Genomic DNA, 19,938 nt, shown 5'->3' with positions numbered 1-19,938 from the left:
TTTTCAAATTATAATTATATAACATGTATCTGCAATCTGCATCAAAATGTAATTAAAAGCACTTTCCAATTGTTATTGTTTTTGTATAAGGTAGAAAGTTTCGATTGCTCATTGATATTTGGCCGGTAATGCACAATTGTATTAAACAATTTGGGAAACTACCTTACCTTTATGCAATTTGTTATATTCACTCAGGAATGTGGTTGATGATTCGGTTTACAAAGGTCGCTTTTGAAATCAGTGACAGCTATGCCGATTTGATAATTGCAAGGTAGATGAGTAGAAGTGTAATAATAGTAGTTCCGGTAGCGTTTTACTTACTTATATAACTATTATTTACTTAATGGTTGTGTGGTCAGCATTCATTTCCATGGAAGAAAGTCGGGAAAAAGTATACATACCCAATAGTGTTGGTAATTAGTGAAATTAGTTACCTCGCGCTTCCGAAGGGTTAGATCTCGGGTTAGATATGTACAATCATACTTCCGGCAGAACTTTTCTCTTCTTGCCTTTAATTCACGTGGAAACATTTGAGATATTTGAAAAGCATGACTGATTAAAAGTATAATACATTCAAGTAACCTCGCAAGTAGGTAACATTCGTAACCGAGTTCGAAACAATTCAATTGTATCGACCAAGATATTGACTTACGTAGTTTTTTCAATTCTCCTTGTGGTGAGGGGAACACCTCAAAAGCAAATTGTATACACCACATTAAACATTAATTCGAGCATTAACTATCTTGGTCTTTTATAATCACATGAAAATTGGTGCATTAATACCTAACAATTTTGACATCTTTTGGGTACAGATACTTTGGTCACCAAAAATACACATGGATCGCTTCTTGGGTATCGAGCAATCAAATATGGTATTTTCCCCAAGAAAATTGGTGCATAAACAAAGATGTTAACAACTTTTGAATACAAATGTTTTAGTCACCAAAAATACACATGGATCACTTCTTGGACATCGAGCAATCGAGTTTGGTCTTTTCCCCAAGAAAATTGATGTATAAATAAACGTAATTGACATCTTTTGACCAAAAATATTTTGGGCACAAAAAATGCATATGGATCACTTCTTGGGCATCAAGGAATAGTGTTCAGTTTGTTCCACAACAGAATTGATGCCTAAATAACGATTTTGGACAACAACGTGATGAATGCGAAAGTTAATTTTTGATCGAGTTTTTGAAAGTTGCACATCTAGAACGCTTAAGCTTTCATATAGCAAAAACACGAAGTCGATACGTGGTCAAGTGACTGAGGGACGATAGACGGAAAAGTGAGGACAAAAGCGCTCCACTTTGGGGGGGGGGGGGGCGCTAAAAACTCCCTACAGTGTCCGCGCTTACGGCACTGGGACGGGGGACCAGAAGCCGGCATGTAGTCAGGGGTAGTAGCCCACCTAGAAGGTGATCTTGCCCTCACTGGAAAGTATGGTTAATTGTTTTATGGTCCGTTTCCAAAATACAAAATGTACATCTACCCGTCTCAACATACTACTTGCATACAAATTACTATTAGACTCGAGTCGTTAAATGCCAGAAAGACACAAAACCTTCCCCATACAACTTTAATCTCGAATTTAATAGAACAATATTGTAAAAACAGCGATTAGTTTCGACCAACGGCCATTTTCTGGCTATAAAATCTGTTACAGATTTATGAAATTTATAGGTTTAAAATACATACCTCGATTATATACAACCCCATTTTGAGTTACTTCACACCATGGATATCTCCCATACAATTAGACTGTTAATAGAACATGGCAACAAAAACATTTGAAATACCACAAAACTTACAACCCTCACAACAGACGGACTATTGTGTAAAAGATGGCATTCGTAGAAAAATTACAATTTCTGAAAAAGAAAAGGGTTCACTTTTATATGTACTTAAAGGGTGGCTTATGGGCACTGTAAACTAAATCAAACGAGCAAACAACAATATTCGATGTACATAGCGATCAAAAATGATTGACCGTCGAATCATCTTTGGAATTTTTCGAGAAATTTTTGTTTACATGAGAAATCGTACTTAACCTGAACTTCCAAAGGCGACTCGACAGTCACTCATTTTTGATCGCCCGATACTTCAAAGAGTACAGCACTCACTTTATTTTAAAAAGCATCAAAAAATGGTAAGTGTAGAAAAACCGAAGAAAAAACGTTTCCCACCATAAAGTTTATTATTTTCCGCTGTAGAATAAGAACACTTGACACTTAAGCAACAGTTATCTGAAAATGTCTCGGAAAATGTGCATAGCATCATTAAATGGGCCTCTCCATATGACGAGTATTTTATGTAAGTAAATCATTTTCTGATATCAACTGTCTCAAAAATTAAATTTTATTTTAGGAGCACAGACTGTTCAACCCATGTATGTGTAACTAGTCATTTACAGCTTGTGGATCCTGTAAACAATATCCTCGAGGCTCGACAATATCAAACAAAAAATGTACAATTTATGAACCGGGGAGGGCGAGGGGACGGGCTTTACTTTTATGCGCATCTAAACGATGGTTTGTGAATCCTGTTACAAATATCAAACAACGAAAGAAAGGCCTCGTTCATTCCAGACCTATTATTGCAGCTGCATCTTGAGAACCGAAGGTATCAATAGGTTCAATGGATGCCGCTCGCGGCATCTTGGTTAACGGAGGTCCGCACCCTGGCGGGACATGTTCTTGAATAAAGACATTATTTCAATATACTAACACTAGAACCGAGACTAAAACATGCACGAATTAAGCCCCCCGACCCCGACGGTGACATTACAATTGATATGGTACTGGCTACGTCCAGTTTGAATTTCATGCAATTCGGTTCATAAATAGCCGAGATGACAATTAATAAGGCACTGTGAATGTTGAATCGACGAGGATCAACTTTTGGCAATGCTAAAGCTATGCTCAGTTCGAATTTCATGCCATTCGGTTCATAACGAACGGAGCCTTCCTTATTTTTTGGCCTACATTGCCAATTCACGAACTCCGATCTACAAATTTGATAAAGAATCCGCCTGTAAAATTTCAGCGTAATCGGTCTATCCGTTTTCTTTTAAATCGATGGACATGAAGTCATTGACCGAGCGAGCGAGCGAGCGGACGGACGGACGAGCGATCGGGCGATTAGGAAAAAGCTTAAGCGTCTCGCTTAACAGCTCGACGCTAAAATTGTTGAGTACAACTCACACTCACACACACGCATTATGTAAAAGTTCATTTTATTAAAAAAATTGAAATTTTTGAAACAAAGAAGAGATCGCTTACATGTGCCCTGAAAATGGTGATTTGTAGGCCCCGTCGAGGCCCTGTAAACAAAATCCAAAATGGTTTATGTTCATTTTAAGGGTGGTGAACAAATTCAAACAAAGATACAAAAATATTTAAAGTACCACACAAACTACATCCGGGGATACATGCTTCACAATTAGTGTTGTAAATTCCCGTCATTTATTTATTGTTGCGAAAATTCGGGCACTTTCGTGAATATTCGGGAATGTTCTAGAATGTTCGGTATATTTTGCAAAATATACTATACTATTTTTTTAAGAATAAAACGCATCTGAGTATTAAATTCTTATTTAACATACCTAAAAAAGAAAAACTTTTCACTCTCTGTTCATATGCCACGAGATATGCCATAACAAATATTGCACCTTCCAAACAAAACTTTAAAAATTCAGAAAAATTAAAGAAAACTCGGGGGTTGGCCGATTAAAAACTAGTATAAACTGGAAACTTCGGAGGAATGTTCTTGTAAAGTTCTGGAAATACTCGCTTAAATGCCCGGTGCGCAAATAGGTATTCGTTAGCAATGCGAATAGTCCCGAACATTTCCGGAAATATTGCAAAATTCGTTTGGAAATATTCGCATTTCGATACTTTTGTGGAAGTGTAGATCAGTGACTGCCAACGCGACCCAGGTGGACCCCACGGGAAACTGATCAAAATCAGCCATATCCTATTAAACCAAAGATTTTTTTTCTTTACAGGTAGATAACTAATAAAAAACATGATGGCTTGCTTATATCAAAATATGGCAAACCCTCGGGAAAACCACCACACCGTCGGAGAACAGTTAAATTACTCGGTGTTGAAGAGGTAAAAATGACTCTGCACAAAAACAAAGACCTCGAGAAAGACCTACCTATTGATGAAATGAGCTATGATACTGAAAGCTTCTTGTCAGTAATGCAAACAACTCATTTTTCTATTCAACTGGACACATCCATTTTACCTGGAAACTCGCCTGGAAATGAAGCATTCTTATTGGCACATGTGAGTGCCCATTCGCAAACACTTTGGAGACGGACAGTAAAGGCGAATCAATATTTAATGTCCTGAGTGAGTCTTTTAAGGAACAATCGAGATTTGCATTTACAAACATTATTTCGGTGGCCGTAGATGAAGCTCTGGCCACGATATCATGAACGTGATCATGGATTTACACGCCATCTTAAAAGAATTAGACCAGGAATAACACTGCAATTCACTGTGTCATCAATGACAACACTTGGTAGCGAAAATGTTAGTGCGAGTGTTAGTGATAAATACACCATCCGCTTCAATTTGTGAATAAGAAGCAATTCGCTGAATATCCGAAAATGATGAAGACTTCTAAAGCCGGCCCGTGGGGCGCAGTTCAGTTGAAGCTGGACTGTGGTGCTAAGGGTCCCTGGTTCGAATCCGGCTTCGGGCATGGATATTTGTAAATGATGTAGAGTGGGTTGGGTTGGTAGAGCAGCCTCGGCTGAAACCCCGCCCACTCAAAAATACAGGCAAAATAAAATAAAAATTCTAACTCTAACTCCTAACGATTAATCTTCCATAGTAAGCTGAAGTCTGGGTATCGAAATTGTACTTACTATTGCAATCAGTTTTGCGTTTCTGGGATAAAAGTAGTCAAATCAGAAGCAGACATCGCGTACTTGCCAGATTTCTTCAAAAAACAATAAATGATATTAACTTGCAGTTACGAGGGGATACCTACTCTCGGGGACATAATAAAAACAAAGAGCGTGATTTCGGATTTTCTGGAAAAGTGAGAATTATGAAGCAAAATATTTGTCGGTACCAATCCTCCCAGTTTCCAACTAGGCAGGGTGTCTTTATGAATGATATTTGGGATATTCTGAAATCCCTGTTCTGGTTATGAAGCCTAGCCAGGACTCGGGAAGTCAATTCATCCGCGGCACTGATTGGCAGACAATTGGCGCTGAAGATCAAAAATGCCGCTTTTATGTATATTATTATTTTGGGGGTCAAAGAACATCAGGTTCCCTCAGGCTAATTTGTCTCAATCGGAGAAGCCTTTGCCCTTTATCGGAAATGTGTTCAAGGTCGCATTTTTGTAGTTAATGGTATCCTGTCAAAGTTTCACTCAAATCAGGGTGGCTGCATCCGACAATGAAATGAGGTAATGATTTACTAATGACTAGTGCACCAATATTTTATTGGTAATTGTAAACACAAAGAGAGCCGTAAAATGAAATAATATGCCTATTGACGTAAGAAAAAACTGGTTTCTCCAATTTAATAAATTATCTGGTAGATCGTACACCTCACAATACCTAATTAGGTGGGTTGCTATCGTTTTAAAAAAATTATAGAGGAAACGACAAGTGTTATCAAAGAAAATTATCACAAACACTACGGAAATATAAAGAAATATAGTTCAATGACAGCCGAACTTTCCATATTTTCTCGAAAATGCCCAATTTTTAAACAATGCCGATTTTTTATACTCGAAAGATTATTGCGCAGACGGTTCCTAAATGCAATTCAATTTTTAAATCCTCTCTCCACTTTTAATTAAGCAATTTATGTAAGATGCAAAGTAATTGTTTTGTTATTGTTATTATTATATAAATGTCTGTTGTAAAAGTCACGCTTGGGAAAATTACCCAAAAAAGCAGTTGTAGTCAGTCGGTTTCGAAATTGTAAATAAATAAATAAATACTCACCAAGTTTACATAAAATGTAGGTAGGTATCCAAACACAAACGTTAAATTGGAAATAGATACATGTCACTCTCCACAGGCCGTGTATCTTGCACTAACACATATTTCTTATCAGATTACTTATCAACTATTTACCTACAGGATGCTTCTTATATATAAACACAGAAATACGCAAACGGCTGACTTTTTATTTCAATAAACAATTGACACGCGATATTCCATTAATAACTTATCATATGTTAATGAAAGAGAAGAAACTAGTTCTTCCACTCTCTTACTTTTGCACTTCTAAAGAATAAAGATATAAAATCCCCACTATTATTGTTATCGTAAAGAAAATATAATTAAATATGAATGGCGTATGCTCTCCTTATTTGTTTCATTGCACTTCACCATTATAAAGGATGGTAAACGTGCAGCTGCCGTAACAAAAAAAAAAGATGTCTCAAGGAAATGTTTTGAAAAAAGGCAGTTATCTTAGTAACGTTGCTTAGTACATATTTGTGTTACGTTATTAAAACATAGATGGCTCTCCCAACGCATCACGAAATATATGATCACGAACAAATTTCTGCACGTGTGCTCCTAAAGATACTTTGTGGCGAAGAAAAATATACATTTTATGTGCGTGCACGTTGTATATAATCCTCTCATAGGCCACACACAATACATTCAGGTTGTATAATCATAATGAGTGGTTTGGAATTGGAACCTAACGAATCAAAGGTCTTTCTTTAGTATTCAATAAAGAATCAAGGAAAGGAGAACCAATCCTTCAGCGTCCTGAGGGTGACCATCAATTGCACCCTTCGTTTCCCCCTCGGTACTAAGGGTTGAATAAACGGAATCCACAAAATGTGTTGCTAGCGAGTGTATAATTTTGCGGTATCTGTCCGTCCGTCCGTTAGCACGATATCTCAATAACGAATTTATATATTTTTTTTAAATTTATTTATTATCCCTCTTTTCAACAGGCTTGCTCCCAATTACGGAGTGACCCTCATAATGCTTTTTTTTAGAGGTGCCTCTGCAGAAGGTCTTAAGTATGTTCTATACTACTCCGGTATTTACCTTACAAATTAGGAAAACCTAATTCGGAGTAGCCGGCAGAATGCTCAAAACTGGTCTAAGGCATAGAGGAATTGTATTTATTCTATGTCTAAGGTAATTCCCATCTCTGCCACAGATGAAACATTCACCTCAATGCTCAATCCATGCAGGTTCGAACACCCGACCTCCGGATTTATAGTCCATCGCTCTACCATTGAACCACAAAGTCAAAAAATAAGGAAGACCCTTTTGACATCGTTATTAGTTATGAACCGAATTGCATGAAATTCAATTTGGGCATAGCTCTATAACCATATAATACACAATTCCAAAAGTTGAGTCTAATCGATTCAAGATTCAGAGTGCCCTTTTTTCGCATCTCTACCATTTATGGTTTTCAAAAGTACCTATACTAAAAATACACAAATAAAATGTCGATCCTTACAAACCTGAAAGGTTTAAGAGGTATAATTTTTTGGACATAACAGTGCCTCAATTTTTTAGCACAATGATTCACGTTACCCACTTCTTTGAGGTAAAATAAACCACCCGTACTAAAATCTCCTTTTTTCTGTTCTTTTATAAACTTAGGTACCGAATATTTCGTGTGAAAAGTCTTTGTTAACATTTGACATAAAAAAAACTAATAATATAACAGGGTGTATAGATAAAAATTAAAGTAAATAAATAATTTCATTCCTAAGTATAAATTATTTAAAAATCCCCATACTGGCTGCGTTTCCCCTTTGATTAGCCAAGCTGATTCGCTGTTTGAGGTAGCACTTCGGTCTAGATCCACCTGTTGTATGATAGTAGATGATATGGGGTCTCCTCAGAATCCCAGGGCTCCAGTGTAAAGTAGTTTTTTCGTATATTGATCTGGCCTGTCGGCATGTGAGCCCTTTTGTTTAGCAGTTCTAGCCATGGGCTTTTACATTTACTGGTTTCTGTGTTAGAACTTCTATTTTGATCAAATTTGCCCTGAACAGTTTAGATATTTATTAAGTTTTTACTTCTTGTCATTGCCCCTCACTATTTGCATAGAAAGATTTTTATTGAGCTCAAACCCAGAGTTGAGTTAAACTCAAAAATTACGCTATTACGGCACTTTCTCCGTGCGTCCGTCGACGCCTAGTTATATTTCTCTCCTTTTTACAATTGGTAGCTAGCTCTGCGCTCAACCAATAAAAAAAAACTTGACGATTAATGTGCGCATGCGCAGGACTGCAATGTCAAGTTTCTTATTTAATGTTTTTTATTTTTTGAAATTTTAGTCACATATGCTTCTAGGGTATGCTGTGCTTCTAGTGCAGACAAGAATATTGCAAAGAACAGCAAGAATGTATTTTTTACAAGTACATTACTGAATTAAAAGGTTTTGTAATTTTTATTTACTTCTTACATAATTTATCACTGGTGCAAAAATTAAACCGCATACAAATTTTACACAAAATTATAATTTAAATAGGGAGATAAAATTATAGCAACCTAAAATTAGATTAAATCAGTCGGACAAGAGGTTAGTGTTTCGATGGCATCATTAAGAGCTCTTTACAGGTATGCACTGAAATTTCTTGTAACGGGACAGTATTGTCCAACTCACTTAGCACACTTAACGATAAATCACCATCATCGACTAGTTTTTCTTCAACATCCAAGCGATTAGTTCCAGCCAATCGTCCCTTATGTTTAATTATACGCGGAGTAGTAGGAAGGTGGCAGTGAATGTTTATGGGTAATTTTAAGGAAGGTTCACTAGTCGACTGAATTTTACGTGGAGGTGCATAGATCACTGATGGGAGAAGATTTTCCCAGTCATTATCGTTGTTTGGCAACTTCTGACTTGGGAACAAATTTTTTTGAGATAACTGCTTTGTGGGAACGTTTTGTATCAGAGGAACGTGTGGTGAATTCTTGATGTAAATGGCGACTGGACTAACAATATCTTTATAGTGTGGAGTTTTTGTAACACATGGGGATTTTTTGACCAAATTCTTTTTGGTCACTATTGGTATCTTGGACAATGGTTTTTTAAAAGAGTCACTTTTATCATTGGAAGTGTTGATTTTCGTCAATGGTGTGGAAGGATGAATAGGTGACATGGTTTCATTTGAATATGTTGCTGCTTCTTTTAGGAACTTCTCCATTTCTTCTATTGTATCATTAAACTTCACGTCTTCTGTACTTGTCGAGCCTAAGTTGGTGAAGCCGCTATCTTTAAGTTCGAACAGTGAACTTTGAGTCGAGTTGAGACTGGTAGTTAGCTGTTCATACGATTCCTCATCATCCGAGATGATTATGACACTATCACTACACAATCGCAGTATTCCGCTTTTATTGTCACAAGTTGTATCTTTTTCGCTATCGCTCACTTGTAAAATTTCTGATATTTGCTGTATATACTTTGAGGATGAGGAGATATTCGGAGATACTACAATAGGTGGATCATGTATAACTTGAACCGACGAATCTAGATCCACATCATCATCACCGTTCGACAAATTCATTTTTGACCACAAGTATAATTCAGGATATTCAAAGAAGATATTTCGTGATGGGTTTAGGTCACTATAAAGCAATATTATTTACAATGTTATTATTAAGTTCATTACCTGATGGAGGCTCTTCTTTGAATAGACTGGGGCGATTTTTTTATAGATAGTGCCTTTTTTATTTCGGTAAGAGTTAGCGGTCCCGAAAAGCTATTAAATTGACATTGTTCTTTTTCCATTTTCTTACTCCTTCATCAACAATTATGATAAATTACGATTTTAAACACCATAAAATTGAACAGAAACGGTTCTTGACTTTGACCGTTATGTTATAATTTTCAAATCACAGAAGGATACGAAAACTAAAAAAAACAGCGTTGTCATGTTTATTTTGTTAAAATATCTAAAGGTGTGTATACAAAATAAGCTGTGACGTAATAAAGACTTGCTTACAGAATTTTTCCTTTAGTGCGGCACTAAACAATGTATGAAAAAAAACCGTGCGGTTGCATGAGCGACTAAAAGTGCTGCAAGTAAACTGTAATGAGAATGGAAAAAATACGCGCAGTTTTATCCAGACCAGATGCATCATTGAGAAAAGAAATCCCCTCCCTACATCAACGTAGATCCAGGGGGGAACCAAATAGTACCTTATTGAACATACGCGGGTACGGGTGCAATAAAAGAGATTCACAATTTACTGGGTTCATAATCACACGTGATATTATACTTTTTAAGAACAATTACACACTTTAAATTTAAAACCACACTTTAACTTATATGTGAATTTAATGTTTATTAAACACCACTAAAAAATTCCAGTTACTCCTAAGACCCCTTATTACCGTCTCAAAAATGTTATCAATTATTATTTATTAATCAAACCCATTAACTTTTAACACATTTGTCCATTTTTTACAAAAATGATGCCTTAACAAATACATACTAAAGTATGTAATCAAAGTAAGTATTGTAATCAAAGAAAACGCCTGCAAGCCTACAAATTTTACAAATTTTCTCAATTTAAATAAAAGCAATAATTTCGCATAGGTATCTAATAATAGCCAACATTCAATTAAGTAAACAATTAAAGACCAACCAGGCACCTGTCGGATAAGCCTTTTTTATAATACACAGTTACGCAAACTAAAATTATGCGTGTTATCACCGCAACATAAAAATAACGAAAGTAGGCTCCAATTTTACTAACTGGCACGGCAACGAAACAATCGTTCGGTTATGAATCATAATAAACACTCTTCATTTTTATATTCAACGCCCTAGGCTTACTTTCTACTTACGCATGCGCGTTCACTTTACGTGATGCGAGCGCATGCGGCATGTTACGCTTTGGCGATTTCCACGTTAAAATGGAATGCGCACGAATTTTGGGTCTTTCTGGGATGTAACCAAACCCAACGAAATATACAAGTTATCATGAAATTTTTAGGCATTAAAATGTACATACTATGAAATTCCCTAGGTTGATCATATTTAGTTACGAAGAAGGGTCGTTCTGTAAATTGTAGGACTTCGTCACGCGGTGTTGCCACATTCTAAAATAACTCTGGAGTTCAGTACCGTGAAGGTAGCGGAGATACGTTTACTTCACTTGACACACGTTGATTTCTTTCACTCGGTGATCTAACCTGTGATATGTTTAATTTTATTGAGGAGAAAAATGTACGATTCTAAATTACCGCAAGAAATTCAGCGAGTGCCTGAATCCATCGATTTTCCGGCCGAAGAAGAAAAGATATTAAAATTATGGGAATCCCTGAACGTATTTCAGACTTGTTTAAAACAATCTAAAGGAAAACCCAGGTAGGCAGGCAAATTTTTAATCCGCTTTACAAGTAACACATATCCTAGGTATTCCTTCTACGATGGCCCACCTTTTGCCACAGGTTTACCACATTACGGTCACATATTAACAGGCACAATCAAGGATATCGTGACAAGGTATGCACATCAGCAAGGATATCACGTGGAGCGTCGCTTCGGTTGGGACTGTCACGGTCTTCCGGTTGAGTTTGAAATTGATAAAACACTCGGCATTAAAGGACCCGAAGATGTGGCCAAAATGGGAATTGCAAACTATAATGCGGAATGTCGCAAGATTGTGACACGTTACGTCACCGAATGGGAAACGATTGTAAATCGTATGGGGCGATGGATAGGTAGGTAAACTGACTGGTGATTGGGATGGAACACTGTTTTAGTAAATTCTAAAAATATTTGACCTCTGATGTGGAGTAGAATAATTTTGGTTAGTAGGTACATAACACTTTTTCATTGCTTTTATACTCTTAATGTAGGATATGGAGGAAAAGATCAAAAGTTATTTCCTGTTGAGATAGTTCTGTAGCTCTTTAAAAATGCTATAGGGAGTTTTTGTTATGAAGCATCCGAACCCGTAGTTGTACTGATTATGTATAGAGTATACATAAATATCTGTTTCATTTTTTTTTAAATATCTTAAAAAACTGATCAAATGCATGAAGTAGATGGCTATAATAGGCAACCAACTTTACTCTCATGTGTTTTAAATGATAAACTGCTGCTATGGAAACAGTAACTGATTATTTAATGTCAAATTAGGGTTAGCTATTAGTTTTTAGTTTTATTATTAACATCAAATGGTGATTTCTTAAGGCTCCTCTGTAGTCAATCCGCCATATTGGAAAAATAGCTAAACTGTCTTATGAAATGCTGCTTTTGTAGTTGAAGTCTAACAAATTCTCGATAGTGGATATTCTTCGCAATGATGAAAAGAACGGCGATACTTAGAAAAGTTGAAATATCGGTCTTAGTTTTTTAGGAAGATCGATGAATAGAAAAATCGTTTTTCGTAAATAACAGCCGTTGTAATGGGCGTAGAAAAACCTACAGCACCAATTTGGAAATCCAACAGTATTTCTTACGGCGGTACTTAAAGATATTATTTCCATCTATTATGATAAGGAATATATTTTAAAAAATATGTTTCGCGATCTTCAGAAAAAAATCAAAACGCTAACGTAAGGATAGGCAACTCAAATTGCACTTATAACGCCTGAGGCGACAACTCATTACTTGAAAGGGAAAACAAAAGAAAGTACCTGGCGTTACCCTACACATTGTTAGCCGTTCCTAATGATATGGATTTGATAAATTACTATTTATTATTTATTTATTTGAATGCTGTTGATTTGTAAATCATAATGTCACATATTCCCAAGACGAAAAATGAATATCCTATTATAGATACATTGGAAATAATTTTTTATTTCTAAAACCTTTTGCACCCAATCAGAATGCTTCAAGAAATAAAAAAAACCCTATAATGAGGCTGTAATAATATTCGGGGCGGGGGGTATGTACAATACTAGGTACTTCACATATTATATCATAAGTAGTGCTGAATATGAACTCTGTTTTATAACAATGCTTTCAAACTACCAGAAGCGTAGCACTTTGTTTAGTTAGATCAAATCAAATATGACTAAATTACACGTTTGTGTATATTTCCCATCTAAAATTATCAGTTTCCTCAGATAGTCCAGTATGCGGAGCAGTCAGAAGGGCAGATTCCTGCAAAATGTGGTGTAAACGATTTTAACGTTTTAAATGGTACACTTGGGTCCAAATAACATGTATTTGAAGAGTGCATACCAATTTTTTCCCGGCACAACTTTTGGCAGCCAAAAAATCTCAACACGTTCGGACTTTTTTTCAGTTTTTCGCTTAAAACTCGAAAACGGTCCATATTTTATGAATAACACTTCTTTAGTAAATTAAAGAAAACAACACTCTGCGTTGATTAAAAAAAAACAAACAAAATCGGTCCAATAGAAAAATTTTTACAAGCGATCAAAAAACGCCCATTTTTTCCAACTTTCTAAAGAACTGAGTTAACCTTTTTTTAATGCGTTGTGGCTCCTAAGGGAACGAAAAAATCCACTACCCCCTCCCCCCCTTCCCTAAAGATTGTAGAACATCAATCAGAGAGTTCAAAAAGTACCAACAATTTAAAATTGGACCAATTTTTGAAATTCGTTTTTTTTTATCGACGCATAATTTTGTTTTCTTTACTAAGTTATTTATAAAATATGGACCGTTTTCGAGTTTTAAGCGAAAAACTAAAAAAATGCCAAAAATGTTGAGGTTTTTTGGCTGCCAAAAGTTGTGCCGGGAAAAAATGTGTGCATACTCTTCAAATACATGTTATTTGGACCCAAATAGACTATTTAAAGAATAAAATCTTTTACACCACCTTTTGCAGGTTAAAATTATCTGCATACTGGACTAGGAGTAAGTCTTCGTGAAAATTATCTATTTCGAGAAATGCGACCAAAAGCAAAAGATGCACATGCCCTTTGCTTTCCATAAAGTTGCGCCCAATAGATAATAAATGACAGATAGTCATTTTGTCAATTATTAGCGGAACATAAACATAGGAAACGTCGTGGTATGTTATATAAAAGAAACGCTACCGATATAAATACAATTCCCCTTTTTAGTTAAATTCCTAAGCGGGATACGATAACTAATGGCCGACAGTGACAATTTTATTTAAAACAAAGTGTCACTGTTTTGCTCATGTAAAGTCTGGTTAGTGAAAGGGGTGGATATAAAAAAATTCTTGCACTTTTAAAAAAATTCGACTGTTTATCTTTCCGTTTGAGAATACCTTTTGATGGAGTCCTACAAACTTCACATCAACTTGATCAATTTTTTTCAAATTTCCAATACTATGTAGCGACAGAAACTGGTAAACCTACTTCTTTTTTTAATATGGACTGATATCAACTTTATCAGCAGGAATATTTGTCTCTCAAAAAATAGGAGGATCAAGTAAATTTTATTTTTACCATTGAATTCAGGGCAAAAAAGTGAAGTCATCTTACCGCACAAAAGATGTTCGGAAAAATTCTCCATGGGTGGTGCATAGATATAAATAAGTAATACGCTAAATGTACAATTGTTATTAATTTTTGAAAAAATTAGGATTTATTTAGATCAGTATAAATGTTATACTTTTAATCATTGTAACAGAATTTTAAATGTCAGCTACCATTTTTATGAAAAACATACAATTTTGTTGTTGTTCGCCCTTGTATATAAGTAAAGAAAAATTTATTTTAGGTGTTCGAAGTGCCGGTTTTTTTTAGGATCTACCATACCTAAGTGAATTCATTCGTGCACATGTACCTAATAACTATAAAAATCTATAAATCTGTAAAAATGATTAGAACAAATCACAAGAAATAAAGGGGTACTTAAAAAATGTTATAACAAACAATGCTAATCTAGTCCACTAATTACCTGAAAACCAGGTAATTTACAGAAGGTGTCATTATAGAAAAATGCAGTAAATGCATTGAATAGTAATTTATTCAATGGTAACAGAAATAGGTATTTGTGCATCTCCAGTCAAATATTGTACAGTTTTTCGATAAACTTGTTTACGTAATTAGTCCTTGATCATTATACATGGTCTATTGTGTTTAACAATAAATGAAGAGAATATGCAAAACTGAGAAGGATGGATACATCGTTAGTTTCACTCAAGGAGATCATGTAGCAGTGTGTATTGTTGGTGGTCTAACCAATTGCAATAACACTGAAATACAAATTGACTACAGAGGAGCCTTAAGAAAAGTTCCCTGTATAGTAAATATAGGAGCAGTACATAGGACCTGCGAGCGGTCAAACCGACCTTCAATGGCCGGGCCATTGTGAAATGTGCGTGGAAGGTGAATTATCTGATATGCTTTGCTCGCAGCCACCTTGTTTGTTGCTTTCATTTTGGATTTGTTTTTGTCTGTCAACAAGGCCAAAGATTTGCCTTATTGCCTTCTGTATAATGGGAAAACCTACTCGGAGGGGGAACACGTCAAGTAAATTCTGTTCTGTTAGTTGGTGACTGCACACACTCGCAGATAGTTCAAATATTTTTGGAATAAAGACTTAAATAGCGTTCCACATGTGTATACTTTCTACATTCTCTCATTTTAGACTTTAAAAACGATTATAAGACACTCTATCCGTGGTATATGGAATCAATTTGGTGGGTGTTTCAGCAATTGCACTTAAAAGGATTGGTATATCAAGGTAATAAAATTATGCCATACTCCACTGCGTGTAATACACCCCTCTCTAATTTCGAATCGGGTCAAAACTATAAGGATGTGGTCGATCCGGCTGTCACAGTTACACTACCGATAGTAAATGACAAGGATAATGCTTCACTTTTGATCTGGACTACGACACCCTGGACTTTACCTAGCAATCTTGCAGCTTGCGTCAACGCTCAAATGGAGTATGTTCGCATTAAAGAGATCAGTTCAGGCCGTTACTTTATTGTAATGGAGGCAAGAGCAGCGTTTGTGTTCAAAGAGGGCGATTATGAAATTGTGGAGCGGTTTCCTGGTAAAGCACTGGAGGGTCTCATTTATGTGCCAATATTTCCCTACTTTGATTACATGCGTAAGCAAGGTGCTTTTCGTGTGCTAGTCGACGATTACGTCACTTCCGAATCTGGTACAGGAGTTGTGCACCAAGCGGCGTACTTCGGCGAGGACGATTATCGCATTTGCTTAGCCGCCGGTATTATTTCAAAAGATCAAGATCCAGTGTGTCCTATTGATCCCAGTGGTAGACTGACTAAGCCTGTTACTGATTTTGAAGGGCAATATTTCAAAGATGCGGACAAGAATATTATCGCGCATTTGAAGGTGGCGAATCGGCTGTATCATCAGACCCAAGTTAAGCACAGCTATCCCTTCTGTTGGCGATCTGAAACGCCTTTAATTTATCGTGCAGTTCCGTCTTGGTTTATCCGTGTGGAGCACATGTCTGATACTCTACAAAAGGCCAGCTCGGAAACTTACTGGGTGCCGGATTTTGTCAAGGAGAAGCGGTTTGGTAATTGGCTTCGAGAGGCCCGCGATTGGGCAGTTAGCCGTAATCGCTATTGGGGAACACCTATACCAATTTGGATCTCTCCGTCCGGAGATGAAATTCGATGTGTTGGAAGTATTCAAGAGCTGGAAAGCTTGACCGGGAAAAAGATTACAGATTTGCATCGCGAAAACATAGACCATTTGGAGATTCCTTCCAGGACTCCCGGACAACCCCCTCTTCGTCGTATTCCGGAGGTTTTCGATTGTTGGTTCGAATCTGGATCTATGCCGTTTGCTCAGCAGCATTACCCATTTAAGAACGTTAAGGAATTCGATGAGTACTTCCCTGCAGATTTCATAGGGGAGGGAATTGATCAAACGCGAGGTTGGTTCTACACCCTCTTGGTAATTTCAACCGCGTTATTTGGTAAGGCGCCATTTAAAAACCTAATCGCGAACGGTTTAGTTCTGGCAAGTGATGGACAAAAAATGTCAAAACGTAAAAAAAATTATCCCGACCCATTGGAGATTGTCTCAAAATATGGCGCTGACGCTTTGCGTTTGTATCTCATCAATTCACCCGTCGTGCGCGCTGAAAACTTGCGCTTTAAAGAGGAGGGCGTTCGCGATGTTATCAAAGATGTATTTTTGCCTTGGTACAACGCTTTCCGTTTTCTTATGCAGAACATTGAGGTCTACATTCAAGAAAATAACGCCCCCTTTCATTACGATGAATCAAGACTTTCCCAGGTCAACAATATCATGGATAAGTGGATATTATCATTTACACAGTCACTATTGGACTATGTTCGTAAAGAAATGGCCTTATACCACCTATACAATGTTATTCCTCGATTAACAAAATTCATTCAACATTTAACAAATTGGTACGTCCGCATGAACAGAAAACGCTTAAAGGGCAAGGACGGCAAAGAAGACTGTATGTTAGCGCTAACCACTCTATTTAACGTCCTATTTAATATTATAAAACTAATGGCGCCGTTCGCTCCATTCCTAGCCGAGCATATGTATCAGTATCTTAAAACTTTAACCGATACCAAGTCAGATAGTGTACACTATCTCATGCTACCCGAAGTCGTCGAGTCTCTAATCGATACAAAAATTGAAAGGGCGGTATTGCGCATGCAATCTGTAATCGAATTAGGACGTATTTTACGTGATCGCAAAACTATTCCAATTAAATACCCCGTACCAGAAATCGTAGTCGTCCATCAAGACCAGGAATACGTGGATGATATTAAATTATTAGAATTGTACGTTCTTAGTGAATTAAACGTACGAGCACTGACATTAACGACTGATAAGAGTAGATTCGGTATTACGTTACGCGCCGAGCCCGACTTTAAGATTTTGGGTTTGAGGCTTAAGCAAGATTTGAAAGCGGTAACCACCGCAATTAAATCACTTACTGATGCCGAGATCAATGATACAGTTAAACGAGGTTATGTAGATATTTTAGGGAAGCGTATCGAGTTATCCGAGATTAAACTCATTTTTAAGGCTGATGACGTCACTTCGCATAAATACGAAGTTTTGAGCGATAACGATGTTTTGGTTCTGTTGGATCTGACACCAGACAGCTCAATGCAACAGGAGGGGGTTGCCCGCGAAATTATAAATCGCATCCAGAAGTTGCGTAAGAAGGCTCATTTGGTACCGACTGATGAAATAAGCGTAATCTACAAGGCGGCTGGAGATCTTGCACAAGTTGCGTCTGATTACAAAGAATTTATTGAAACTGCGATTCAAGCTACATTTAGCCTCGACGGGCATGGAGCACAGAATAACGCTGTGATTATTGAGGAAAAGCAGCAGCTGAAAGGAAACGATTTGCACCTGATTTTAAAAGGTACGAAGAAGGTTTCTAGTAATAACGTAGAAGGTCCCTTTGTAAATTGGTTGAACATCGAATTGTATAGGGTAGACTCCGTTTATGGAAATGATTACAGAAAAGGAATGGTATTAATTCCCAAAGGTACCATTTCAATAACGGACTTAAAGAACGAAATTTCCACATTATTTGGTTTGTACTCAAATTTTGACTTGTGGAGCACTAACGGCTTAATTCTTAATGACGCGTCTTTAAATAAATTAAAAAATACTACTATTTACGTTACGCATGTTGGATGTAAGTTGCATGAAAAGATCACAGAGTCAAAACCATTTTGTAAATTTGTTAATTTCAAAGAAAACGGCGTGCAAGGGACCCTCCTATTGGAAAATCCAAGTGGCATTGTTACTTTACAAGAGCAACAGTATAAAGATGTGACTGCCATCTGGCAGAAAAACACTCATTAGTCATTACACAGAAATGTTTCAATAAAGCTGTTACGATATTGCCGTTTTTATTTATTTTATTTATAATCCGGTCTGGTCGAATGTAGTACCAGACTAACAAAACCATCATAAGGGGAATTTTTTTCTTTTTTACGAATAATTCCTCTAGTAAAAAAATATCCATTGGATCTACAGTGTTCTCATTAGCGGCAGCGTGAATATTCCTGTTGAGGTGTTATTGAACGCCTCCTCAATGTCTTAAGATTTAAGTACAATTTCTTTGCGACTGAATAATGTATTGCTCACTGTTCTGTGAAGAACCAGTTCACAGACCGGCTTGGTAAGCATATTAGTCGAGGAATTCCAAATACTTTCCGACACATTAACAAGAAAATCGCCAATAGCTAGCCATACACGAGCGCTCTTTCCTGCCCGATTGGAACGGACCGCGCCAATCCTCTCGAAAGGCGTCTTCCTCAACACTTATGTCGGATATTGCAGAGTGAGTTACGAGTTTAATGTGCAGTGGCGTTTGTGGAAAATCGAAATGAATAACGTAGATTTATTTGATGCACCCAGCAACGCTACCGATGATTTAGTAAGATTTAGGGAATGCAATCCCGCAGCAAAATTTCGATCCCGGAAGTTGCGGGATCGTCATATGTTAATCCCGCGGGATCCCGCAAAATTTTAAATGGATTGGGAAATAAATTCTCCAACAAAACACAAAGCACATCGTATTTCCCGGAAAGAATGCGTCACATTCGCTTTCGTTTCTTATTGTCGGTGACTAATCTTTTATAGCGCCTTTATGTTTATCTGTTTCTAGAATATTCACTACAATATTTCCATACAGGCACTTTTACTACAAAAGTTTGTATAAACAATCGACGAGTTCAACATATTGTACATAGGAATAACGGTATCTACGTTTAAAACAGGTGCAAAATATAAGCCAGATTTTCGCACTCCTGGCTGTTTAACAAAGTCACACATTCAAGTTAGCGCGTAATTATCGCATGAACCGCAACAACAAAAAAGTACGAAATAATCAAATTCAGGGAATTGCGAATGTATGGTTATGGGAAAGTCAATGTCCTTACGATTTAAGGACGACCTGAGTATCTGGACTTCTCGTTACGCGTTTTTTAATGAAATTTAAACGCTTACCCGTGGTAAGGTTGCTCGATAAATTTCACAATCCCACTCCATTTCCGTACGGGATTATAATCCCGTA

General features: G+C 36.8%; 3 protein-coding genes across 5 annotated transcripts in view; 1 reads left to right on the top strand and 2 right to left on the bottom strand.

Moving 5' to 3' along the window:
• LOC116165676 (rho GTPase-activating protein conundrum-like) overlaps nucleotides 1–6,277 on the bottom strand; it is a 37,855-nt gene extending 31,578 nt beyond the window's left edge. For 2 of the 3 annotated variants that reach the window (XM_031480324.1, XM_031480323.1), the window contains exon 1: nucleotides 5,978–6,277. The gene's annotated coding sequence lies outside the window, so the exon portion shown is untranslated. The remainder of the gene's footprint in view (nucleotides 1–5,977) is intronic. The other variant, XM_031480322.1, reaches the window with a different exon arrangement.
• Nucleotides 6,278–8,410: 2,133 nt separating this feature from the next.
• On the bottom strand, nucleotides 8,411–9,877 carry LOC116165688. Its single transcript, XM_031480342.1, has 2 exons — nucleotides 9,637–9,877; nucleotides 8,411–9,592 (listed from the first exon to the last, which is right to left on the bottom strand). Exons 1-2 carry the CDS (start codon nucleotides 9,753–9,755, stop codon nucleotides 8,545–8,547), a joined length of 1,167 nt encoding a protein of 388 aa, XP_031336202.1. The 5' UTR covers nucleotides 9,756–9,877; the 3' UTR covers nucleotides 8,411–8,544.
• A 1,247-nt stretch (nucleotides 9,878–11,124) lies between these two features.
• On the top strand, nucleotides 11,125–18,762 carry LOC116165669 (isoleucine--tRNA ligase, cytoplasmic). Its single transcript, XM_031480299.1, has 3 exons — nucleotides 11,125–11,340; nucleotides 11,389–11,696; nucleotides 15,517–18,762. The coding sequence occupies exons 1-3, from the start codon at nucleotides 11,198–11,200 to the stop codon at nucleotides 18,720–18,722; spliced, it is 3,657 nt and encodes a 1,218-aa protein (XP_031336159.1). The 5' UTR covers nucleotides 11,125–11,197; the 3' UTR covers nucleotides 18,723–18,762.
• Nucleotides 18,763–19,938: the final 1,176 nt, after the last annotated feature.

The sequence above is a fragment of the Photinus pyralis genome, unplaced genomic scaffold (genome assembly GCF_008802855.1).
Source record: "Photinus pyralis isolate 1611_PpyrPB1 unplaced genomic scaffold, Ppyr1.3 Ppyr1.4_LG3a, whole genome shotgun sequence".
Taxonomy (NCBI): domain Eukaryota; kingdom Metazoa; phylum Arthropoda; class Insecta; order Coleoptera; family Lampyridae; genus Photinus; species Photinus pyralis.
Note: the sequence above shows the minus strand (reverse complement) of the source record. Positions and strands in the feature narration are given on the sequence as shown.